The sequence below is a fragment of the Rhododendron vialii genome, chromosome 5a (assembly GCF_030253575.1).
Source record: "Rhododendron vialii isolate Sample 1 chromosome 5a, ASM3025357v1".
NCBI lineage: Eukaryota > Viridiplantae > Streptophyta > Magnoliopsida > Ericales > Ericaceae > Rhododendron > Rhododendron vialii.
In genome coordinates, this window is record NC_080561.1 from 372,973 (window position 1) to 384,057 (window position 11,085).

Genomic DNA, 11,085 nt, shown 5'->3' on the forward strand with positions numbered 1-11,085 from the left:
AGTGACAACCTATTTGGATTATTCCATGATGGTGGAGTGGTCTTCAACCCAGGAGTCTTCAAAAGTTGGAGTAACAACTTTACTAAGATAGGACTTATGAAAAACAAGGTACGTGCATGATCTTAACTACTCATTCCGTCTCGATTTGATTTGTTTGTTCACTTTTAGATTTTTAGGTGTCCCAAAATATTTGATACTTTTATGTAAAATGAAGGATAAATGTTGAAAAATTGACAATTTTTAGGTGTAATTATTGTATTCTCTAAAAAAAATTGATTTTTTAAAATTGGACAAATAAATTAGGAAAGAGAGAGTATGTTTTTGTTTGTTTTGTTTTATTTGGAGAGAAGGTGAGTACTTATTAGTGCATTATTGTACATTTCACAAGATCACCAAAACTTAACCCTAAATGCATGTTCAATGCTGGTAGACGTCTTTTTCAGCTCGTAGCATTTCTCCATGCATCATAATGAAAGGGTTTCTTCAATTAGCGGATGTGCATGTTTGTTCTTCACATAATTGTTCAATACTTGATTTTTTTGGTCAAATTGCAATAAACAATTTTTTTGTGTATTCTTAAGTTTCACGTGACGCCTTGACCAGGCTGAATAGAAAAATAGTTGAAGTGCACACTGAGTTTGCCTAGACTGACTGTAGTAAAAATAAATAAATCTATTTTTTTGGAACATATCAAAGGGCAAGTATGTTATTATCTCCCAACATTGGGTCCGTATTCCACGCCTCATTTTCATATCCAACCCCGCCACCCCTATAAAAACACCCACTCTGTTTCGACGCTATTAATACCAGTAGCCAGTATACCATTGCCATCGCGGGCTCACCACACCTAGTAGCATTAGAGTGAAAATGGCCGTGAACTTCTCTTTCTCTCTCCTCCTCCTCGCTCTCTTCCTCTCTCTCTCCTCACAAACACATTCCGCCGGACCAAACAAACCAAGAGACGACCTGGTCCGGTCATCGTGCGTCCACGCCAGCTACCCGGACATATGCCTCCGAACCCTCTCCTCCTATGATGGCCCAGCCAACACCCCAAGAGACCTAGCCCAGGCCGCCGTCAAAGTCAGCCTCACCCGAGCCCGTAAAGTCTCCGGCTACTTAACCACCGTGCGGAGCGGGAGCAAGAGGGAGCAATCGGCGCTGAGGGACTGCGTCGACCAGGTGGGTGACTCGGTGGACGAGCTGAGCAAGACGCTGTCGGAGCTCCAGCACATCCGCACCGGAGGCGGCGGCGCCACGTTCCGGTGGCAGATGAGCAACGCCGAGACGTGGGTGAGCGCCGCCCTGACGAACGAGGACACGTGCCTCGATGGGTTTCGAGAGATCGATGGGAAAGTTAGGGTTGATGTGAGGAGGAAGATCACCAATGTGGCTAGAGTTACCAGTAACGCGCTGTACCTGATCAATCGCCTCGACCAGACTCGGGGCTAGATCTCTGTTTCTATCTCGTCCTTGAAAAACAGAGATCTAGACATTTCTATCTTTATATCTATTATAGTTTACCAGTGCCTAGTACTATATCTAGGATTTCTGTGCACCACCGTGTGTAGACCAGTGAGTTTTCTTTTCTTTTCATTTTTTTTTTTTGTTCTTGCAGCTGTGCATATGATCCTACTTTAATTATGAATGTTAATGAGTTTCTTCTGAAAATCAAATGGGGTCACAAGCTCCTAAGTTTCTTTTGCAGTTTTTTTAAATTATTATTGTAGAACATTATTAGAGCAATGTACGGATATAGTATATAGATACAAATGTGTCTAGAATTGTGTCCAAAATATTACTATTATATTTTATATATGACTTTCTTTCTCTTATAAATTAAGCTGTAAAACAATATTGTGGTTGAAATTACAGATCATCTGGGTGGTGGATGCCATTTTTATATGCAAAAATCAAAAAAAAAAAAAAATCTTCATAATTTAGGATTAGGAACCTTGACCTAGCATCTCCACAGTTATATAGAGCAATGTGGCTTACCTTAAAAAGACAGAGGTCCTCCACTAAGTAAATTAAGTATGAGTAAGTAAATTAAGTTTGATTTGTTCGTCCCTTTTGACCAATTGGTTGTATCCATAATGTAAAAGTGGATAACCTCTTGTCCAGTTAGAGTGGTTGCAGCTGCGATTTTAATGGTATATATAGAATGAAAAACCAAACTTTGGTGGAAAACGACTGAGCTGTCATTGTCCTACGTATAAACCAAATTACTATCAATTTTGCAGCATTGTATTACCAATGTCACCATGCTTGTATTACCAATGACCATGGTTTTGACTTTTGAGCTGATTGATCATTAAGAGTTGTACATTTGTTCTTTGTTTTCTCTTATATTATGAAGATGGGGAAGGCCACAGGCCAATATGATAGGACCTCATCTTAAGTTTCAGAATGGCAGCATTTATGTTACCATCACAGAGCAAAGATGAGAAGGTTAACGTGGGTGGGGACAGGCGAGGGCTGCTTTTAGCTAGCTAGACACAAATAGTGTGATTTTCAGTAGTACTGGGGTTTGGCTGCCCTGTTTCGATGGGCCAATTGATCGATCAGGGGTTCTTCCACCGAAATATAAAATGCTCTTCTAGTATTGTGGCCGCCCCTTAAAACGTGATTTCAGCTGTCTAATTCTAATTATTTCAGAAATTTGGTTGAAGTTGATGCTCTTACGGTTGTGCAACTGATCCAAGTTGAAAGAAAGTAACCATGTGGATTTGTCAACGATTTGGCTGGTGATTGTAGGTTCTTGCTGCACAGCCTCGCCTCGGAAGTGAAGCATCCACGCGTTTAGAGAAGCGAACAAACGCTCGGATTAATTGCTGACTAACAATTGCTCAAATGTAGCTTATTTGGAACTTCTTTCTTATGTTTTTTTTTTCTTTTTGGCTGATCAACTTTGTGATGATGCTAATGGGATCTCGTATTCTAGAATCCTTATCTCTTACTCCCACCGTACTAATTTGTTTGTTCAATCTCGGGTTTCCAATTTATTAAAGAAACAAAATTTGATCTATTGATTTGAAAATTCACATAATCTAGTCTATTAATTTTAAAATAGGACAGTCAATTTGGGACATTCATAAGTCAAAAAGGGGACAAACAAATCGAAACGGAAGGAGTAGTTTTTATTCAATACTCCATTGTACCACAAAAAGGAAAAAAACCATCTTAAGCGAAAACTAAAATCAGCGTAAAAAGAGAAGAGTTTCTCTTCATGGAGAAGACTTTCCGTACTCAAATGAAATAAAGGAGCATTCAGCAACCTTTGTTTTGACAAATAGTAGAAGATTTGTGGAATGTACATGTCAGAAGAAGTTACACTAATAAAATGTGGTAGGACTCTACCTCATTACTCTCATCATCAACCAACTACCAATGCTTTCCATTTTTCTCCCAGATTTTGGCCTTCATTTTCTAACGTACGTTATCAGCTAACTATAAGTAACTCGAATTGTTACAAAATTGCAAAAAGGAACTCTCATGCATAAAGCTGGATTAAAAGTTTGCAGGGGGATTATGTTGAGAATTTGTTCATAACCTAAAATGGACAATATTGTCATCGAGAGTATTAAGGGGAGTCCTTATTGAAAATACAAAACAAAGATTAATAGGCTAAAAGGTGGTTTGGCTTTATAATCCTTTCAATTATTTATTTATTTTTTTGCCTTTATTAGTTTTGCTTTAATTATTTGTCGATTACTATTTCATCACAATTGAGAGGAATATAAAATGTCAAAATTATGAACAAAAGCTTTAAAAAAGTTTCGTTTACTATAGACAAAATGAACAGGTAAAATTTATAAAAATGATGCACTAATCTGTTAACTCAGCAATATTTTATTTTTATTTTTTTGCTGTGTAGAAATTGAATCAAAACCAATAAATAGGAACACAAACAAGGAAGAGTGGTGCTACGGTTCCTGACCAAAAGGGTTCCCGATCGGGATTCCAATGACCCACTGGGCACATTTCGCCACCGGACGGCCGATTCGAGCCGTCCAAAAATTCTAAAAAAAAAAAACCGAGTGGGCCTTACGCGAGAATCAACGACATCCGATGTGTGTAGGTATTTGATCCAAACACTCCATGTTTTTGTATGTATTTGTAAATCGGCCATCCGGTGGCCAAAATGTGCCTAGCGGGGCGTTGGGATCCCAATCTTGGATTTTGGGTAGGAAACCGTATCATTAACGAACAAGAAACAACCAGAAAGAAAAACAAAAAGAACAACCCACTGGATGGGTGAAGTAATATCCGAAGTAGCTGCATCTTGGACCAATTGCATGAGCTGATCACATAACAAAGTCCTCGAGTGTAGACACCCCATTCTGGACTGTCCAGATAACGTTATTTGTCGTTCTTTTATTTCCCCAATGATGATTTTAGTCGAAAACAGTTTAAGGACAAAGGTGTGGTTGAGCTTTGAGCGTCCCCAACCTCTCTCAAACCCCTTTCAAACCCGTCAAACCAGAGCCAAACAGCCCCAGCAAAACCCAACTGGCATACGCCTGTGTCCTGGAAGCGTACGCCAGTTATCTGCCACGTGTCAGTCATCGACCAGTGGCAGAGCTTTTACTGGCGCACGCCAGTTAATAGTGGCGCACGCCAGTCAAGCCCAGTCAAATCAACTTTATTCAGCCACTTGGGCGGGACTTTTGTGCCACCCTGACGTCGGCTACAGCGTCCCTGATGATTACTCTCGGCAGAGACGTTCCCTCTCTCCTACACCCCCCATCAAGCCAAGTCCCATGCATTTAATGCATGGAAGGCTCCCTTCCTCTTCCAACCAGCCAAACAAGGCCTTGGTCCCAGACTGATCTCAGTCTCTCTCCCCTATAAATGCCCCCCTTGCATTCATTTGCAAGGGGTCAGCATCATCAAGAAGCAAAAGCTCCCCTCTCCTCTCTTCTTGCTTTTTCTTCTTCCATTGAAAGAGAAAGGAAAGAAGTCCACTTCCATATACCCCCACTGATATCCAGTCACCATACAACATCCATCTTCAACCTTTAGGCTCCAAACCACCTTCAAACTTCAACACCCAAAAGGTATACCACCTTTGCATTCCTTTCTGTTTTCGGCCCCTGAGGGGAACCAGCAAGGCCCAGGCTGGTAAACAATACTAGTCCTGGCCTTGAACTGGTAAAAACACAACAATCGTATGCGACGATACTTGGCGCACGCCAGTTTCGGCATGCCGTACGCCAGTAATGGCAGTACGAGCACAACTGGCGTGGGGATCATGGATCGTCATTCCTTTTGTTTTATCTTTCTGTCAACCACTCTTGCATGCTAAATAACCAGTTTACTATTTTCTGTATGTTTAGAACTGTTTAGATAAAGGTTATTGCTTATTCTTTATCTGTTTAGAAGGCCTCTGGGATCCTTCTGGTCATGTTTCTGTAACGCCCCTCAATTTTGGTCAATAAAAATTTCGTTAAAAATTTGAATTTTATTTTAATTACTTATTTTCTCTTGAATGGCTATATGACTTCTTGTTTATTTTCGTCGTAATTAGATTTTGGTCGTTAGCTAACTCTCGACTAGAAACCCTAATTGCACTTTGGACCCTCAAGGATTGTTTCTTGACTTATATGCCCTACTTAGCAAGCCTAGTTAGCTTCTAACCGGCTCGATGGAGTAACCAAACTAGGAAGTCACCTAGTTACGTTTCCCTAACCAAAGATGGACCATTTTGCCCATCTTGAACCTTTTGAACCCTAGACTAGAAATGGTTTAATTGTTTTCTTTTATTGTTTTAGTTTTATTCTTTATCCATTGGACGATAAATGTTAGGAGAATTATTACCCATTGGATAAAAGAAACCAATTTCTTTATATTAAAAGGATTTTTGAAAGATTTAAACAAAGTACTATGATTGACATTTATAATTATTTTGAAAAGTACTTTTCGATTAAATTACTAATAAAAGTACCCAAGTAATTATGGACCATTGGATAATAACCATTAGGGTAATCTTTACCCATTGGACAAAAGCCTTTTCTTTATTTTATTTGGTAAGTACATATATATATATCACATGTGTATTTTCAAAAAGGACATGTAGTCTTTTCCAAAAACTTAATTTAGTATTTAAAGTACCCGTACCTTATTATCCCTTGGATAATAACCATTAGGGATTCTATTAACCATTGGGTAATAGGCTCATCTTTCAAACAAAGTACTTATCCCATTAAAATAATATTTTGTTAAGATTCCCGGGAGTACAAAAGTACATTATTTTATTATTTAAAGTACTTGTACCTTTTAATTGTTTATTGGGAGAATCTTGACCCTTTTAGCCCTAGTATATATTTGTACATATGTATATATGTATATAAGTACTTGGATGATGTAAATTGCCTTAGTACACTTGTACCCATTTGTTAGTTTATTAAGTAGAATCTTGACCCTTAAAGGCTAGTTTGATCTTTTGTACAAAAGTACCTATTAATTTATTTTTTGTCTTGCATTAGTAGTACATATATATATATATATATATATATATATGTATATAGATAGTACATGAGAGAGAGAGAGAGAGAGAGAGAGAGAGAGCCGTGAGGGAGAGAGAGGAGAGAGGCCGAGAGAGAGAGAGAAAGAGGGAGAGGGAGAGAGAGAGAAGGAAAGAGGAAGGAAGAAGAAGAAAGATTTGATGTGTACCTTGTCATTAGTCTTCCAAAGTACTTCAAAATCTTGGGTGATATCTTCCTTCCTAGCTAAGAAACTTCCTCCATTGTACTTCTATGCTTGTTTAAAACCAAATCTTGTACCATTGTCTCCAAATCTTCCAACATATCTTCCAAAGATCAAATCCAAGGACCAAAGTAGCCATGCAAGCCTACCATTTAGCCATTGATCTTCCAACCAAGCCTTAACTTCACCCATCAAGCTTTCAATCAAGCTTGACATGTGAAAGAAAGGTGAGGAAGAAAGAGAGAGAGAGAGAGATTCGGCTAGAGAGAGAGAGAGGGAAGCCCTTGCCTATAAATAGAAGCTCACTCCAAGCTTAAACTCACACCTTCAAACCATTGCTCCAACTTCTCTCTAGAAATTCCAAAAGTTCTTGCTTTCAAAGTTCTAGTTTTCTTATGTTCTTGAGTGTTCTTGAGAGAAACCACCAAACCACTTTCAAAACCACCTTTAGATCTTTTAAAGTAGCTTAGTTAGTTAGAAAGTTGTTTCTAGGAAAAGAAAGTACAACTCTTTTCCTTTCGAAGCAAACCGACGCCGTTACGCCGCCGAAATCCAAAACCGACGACCGAATTTTCATAACCGACTACTACCGCCAAGAAGCACGGTAGGATTCCTTGTCCCCTAAACTCTAAGTATGTGTAGGATATCCTTATCTTCCATCCCAAGTAGTTATCTTTACCTATTTTCCCAAATATAGTCTTGTACCCAATTATAAGTTCGTTAGGAAGAAACTTTAATCATGTCATTTAAAGTAGATAATGTTATCTTTTGTTGAAAGTATATGAAATGCATGATGTTTGTTATTAAGTGATTCAAGCATGTCAAGTAGTTTTAAAATGGATGATCTTGTTAGTTGGAATAGTATAATGAATGATATCGTATGTGAAAAGTCTCACCGCGGAGTCTATGCATGAGAAACGAGACACAAAAATCAAGAAAGTAGAAACATGACACCTAGGGTGTGGATAATGATGAGATGTGTTTTGAAACCGCAATGTGGCCGGACTTGGTAGCCCATTGTGTGTATGGAAACCCACGATGCGGCCGGACGTGGTAGCCCATCGTGTGGATTGTGAAAACCGCAACGTGGCCGGACTTGGTAGCCCGTTGTGTGTATGAAAACTCGTAATGTGGCCGGACTTGGTAGCCCATTGCGTGGATTGTGAAAACCACAATGTGGCCGGACTTGGTAGCCCATTGTGAAGATTGCCAATGCGGCCGGACGTGGTAGCCTCATTGGTAATATGGCTTGGTTATCCGCGGAGAGGAGCCAATGCAAGTTTTGTGTGCCAATGGGAACCCGGCGCGGCGGAACCATTGTGAGGATACTCGGGAGACCGGCGCGGCGGAACCGAGGTTGGGTGTGTAGCTTGGTTATCCGCGGTACGGAGCCAATGTAAACTGTGTGAGTTAAACAAATGGTTTTTGAAAGGTTGAGTTGTAAATAAAAATGTTGACACAGTCTACGACGAGTCGCGTAGGAAAAACACGGAAAATCTTGGACACCAACGTATATTGATATTCAAATATGGATGTGTCATTGTTAGCTTTGTATATACGTATCATGTGGAAATCGATGTGATGTTATAACCTGTTGTTTGTTAGTTATGGGTTAGCGGGTATAAGATTTTTCTATTGAGCTTTCGTAGCTCACGGTGTTGCCTTTTTGGTGACCCTGACATATTATATCGGTGGCGACGCTGGTATAATGTGTCAGACTTTGTAGATGATCAATGTGAGCCGTACACCTTGGAGGCCTTTGGAGCTGAAGAGCTGGCTCAGATGGAGGAACAGGCGAAGCTGTAGTTAGGAACCTTAGTTCCCTTCCGTTTGTAATAAAAGTACTCCTTTTAAGTTTCTGTTGTAATAAAGAGCTTGACTCAATTTATTTTCAATAAAATTACTTATTTAACGCCCAGACTCCATTTGATTTTATGAATAAAATGTCTTTTTAACGTACCCAAAATTCGGGGCGTTACAGTTTCAGAGCCCAGATGATGCAAAAGCCAAGCACTGGATTAGGGTCAAACGTGCGTACGGCGGTCCATGACTGGCGTACGGCAGTTAAAACTAGGATCCAGTGGCTGGCCCTTGCATCTTAGCTTAGTCTTGGCCTCCTTCCTGTCCCCACTCTGTTTAGGGGGTTTTCTGTCTTTTTCCTTTTTTTTGTTGGCTTCAAGCCATTTCATCTGTCTGTAAATATATACATCCTGCTTGTTTAAGCTGCATGGTTTGTCTTGGGTGTGCGCTGGTCCTTTTCCAGAGCCCAGAGGGTTGCAATCAAAGACTGTGAAACTAGAAAAGTGGAGTACGCCAGTTTTACTGTGGCGTGCGCATGTCCAACCAACATGCAGTGGCTCGGCCAGTGCATGCTGGTAGAACTTGCTCACGCCCCTGCGGGGCAGCGTACTGCAGTTTGTCCAGTTTGCTCAGTGCTTGTTCTCAATCTATATTTAGCATTGCAATCAAGTCATCCATAAAACATTTTGCCACATAAACTGCAACTTGTTACAGTGCTTTAATCCCCATTATCTGTTCTCCCGCCCTAACTGGCTAAAAAATGATCAAATGAGAGAAAAATGCAAGCGCTTTTACAAAATGCCCGAGTAGAGACCGATCTCCGGATTGGGCGAGAGGGGTGCCATAAAACCCTTCCCCTCTCGTAACCTGGCTCCCGAACCTCAGATATCGAAGGTGACGACGGTCCAGTCTACAAGCCTTTTCAAAAATCAAACAAACGTGGCAAACGTTTTCGAGTTTGGTTCCTTGGGTGCTCTCACCGCTAAAACCCGAGTGGCGACTCTGAATCGAGGCGTTTCGCCGCGCTCTTCCAAACAAAAAAGACCGCACCCAATTTCCCAAGCAAAATTTCCGGGGGCGCGTGCCCACAGTGGCGACTCTGCTGGGGATCGAACCCAGAATCTCTGGTTCGATCCCAATCTTGGATTTTGGGTAGGAAACCGTATCATTAACGAACAAGAAACAACCAGAAAGAAAAACAAAAAGAACAACCCACTGGATGGGCGAAGTAATATCCGAAGTAGCTGCATCTTGGACCAATTGCATGAGCTGATCACATAACAAAGTCCTCGAGAAATTCAGTTAGAAAAAGCCATTGGGCCATCTCATGAGCCACACTGTTTGAAGAGAGAATAAATTTTTTATATTGTCGGTACAAATGTTTATTTCTTTCAAATTAATTACACTGCGTCACGTTGCAAAATAGTAGTTCTAATTAATAAAACATGTCGACGTGGCTTAATATAATTGATTCGGAGGAAAAAAATACTTGCACCGACAGTGTAAAAAATTTAATCTCATCCGAAGATCTAAAAAAAATGAGGCTCGCCCTCCAGTATTAGAAGAGGAAAATGTTCTGACGTCTTTTATAACGGTGAGATGAGATTGACCACTAAGCTGAGTCAATACTGCTAGTATTTTTTATTTATTTTTATCCGCGTCAATACTGCTATTGACTCGTCAGTAGGGATGGCAATCCCGGCCGGCATGCCCCGTTTGTGTGTGTGTGTGTGTGTGTGTATATATATATATATAAAATAAATAAGTTATATACATAAATGAAAATTATATAGGAGTACTATATATACATAAGTGAGGAAGAAAGAAAGAAACTAAATCTCACTGTCAATTAACATAGAAGTAATTGAATTCACTTACTACGGATAGAAGATTAGTAGAAAAAAGAGCTCAAATCAATAGTTCTAGTCAGATAAATATTGTTCACGTCGGAAACTCATGAAATAGCGTCGTGTCGAAAGACTAAGAAATGAAGCTTTAAAGAGCTTTGCGTGTGTTGTTTGTTCTTAGCATCTTGCTGCAGGAGGGATACCGGATTAAGAATACCGGTTTTGCCTGTGGTTCCAATTGGATCCCCGATTCCCCACGGGGATCCCCGTTCCCCGTTTGGGGAGGGGATGGAGGGTAAAAATAATTCCCCGGTGGGGATCGGAGAGGGGATGGGGATGGATTTGGATTCGGGGATCGGGGATAGTGGTATCCACCCCCTACCCGCCCCATTGCCAACCCTACTCGTCAGTTTTTGGACTGCAAACGAGAGGTGCTATTCACATAGACAAAGAGGGCACAGATCGTGCACAGATCTTGATGTGGGGCCCACTATGGGTCCCACACAAATGATCTGAGTCGTTCATTAAATTTGAAACATTTTTTCAAGGGTCCCCACAAAAAATCAGATCAATCTGATACCTATAAATACTTGATCTAATCATCTAACTTTTCATTCAACTCTGCACTGAATGAAAACTTATATGATTAGATCGAGTACTTGTAGATATCGAATCAAAATGATTTTTCACGGGAGCCTTTGAAAAAATGCTTTAAATCTAATGAACGGCTAGG

At 40.3% G+C, this 11,085-nt stretch overlaps 1 protein-coding gene across 1 annotated transcript; it reads left to right on the forward strand.

Annotated features, from left to right (window-relative positions):
* The first annotated feature begins 726 nt into the window (after nucleotides 1–726).
* Nucleotides 727–1,668, forward strand: LOC131325838 (pectinesterase inhibitor 3). Its single transcript, XM_058358310.1, has one exon. The coding sequence runs from the start codon at nucleotides 868–870 to the stop codon at nucleotides 1,447–1,449; it is 582 nt and encodes a 193-aa protein (XP_058214293.1). The 5' UTR covers nucleotides 727–867; the 3' UTR covers nucleotides 1,450–1,668.
* The last annotated feature ends 9,417 nt before the right edge of the window (nucleotides 1,669–11,085 follow it).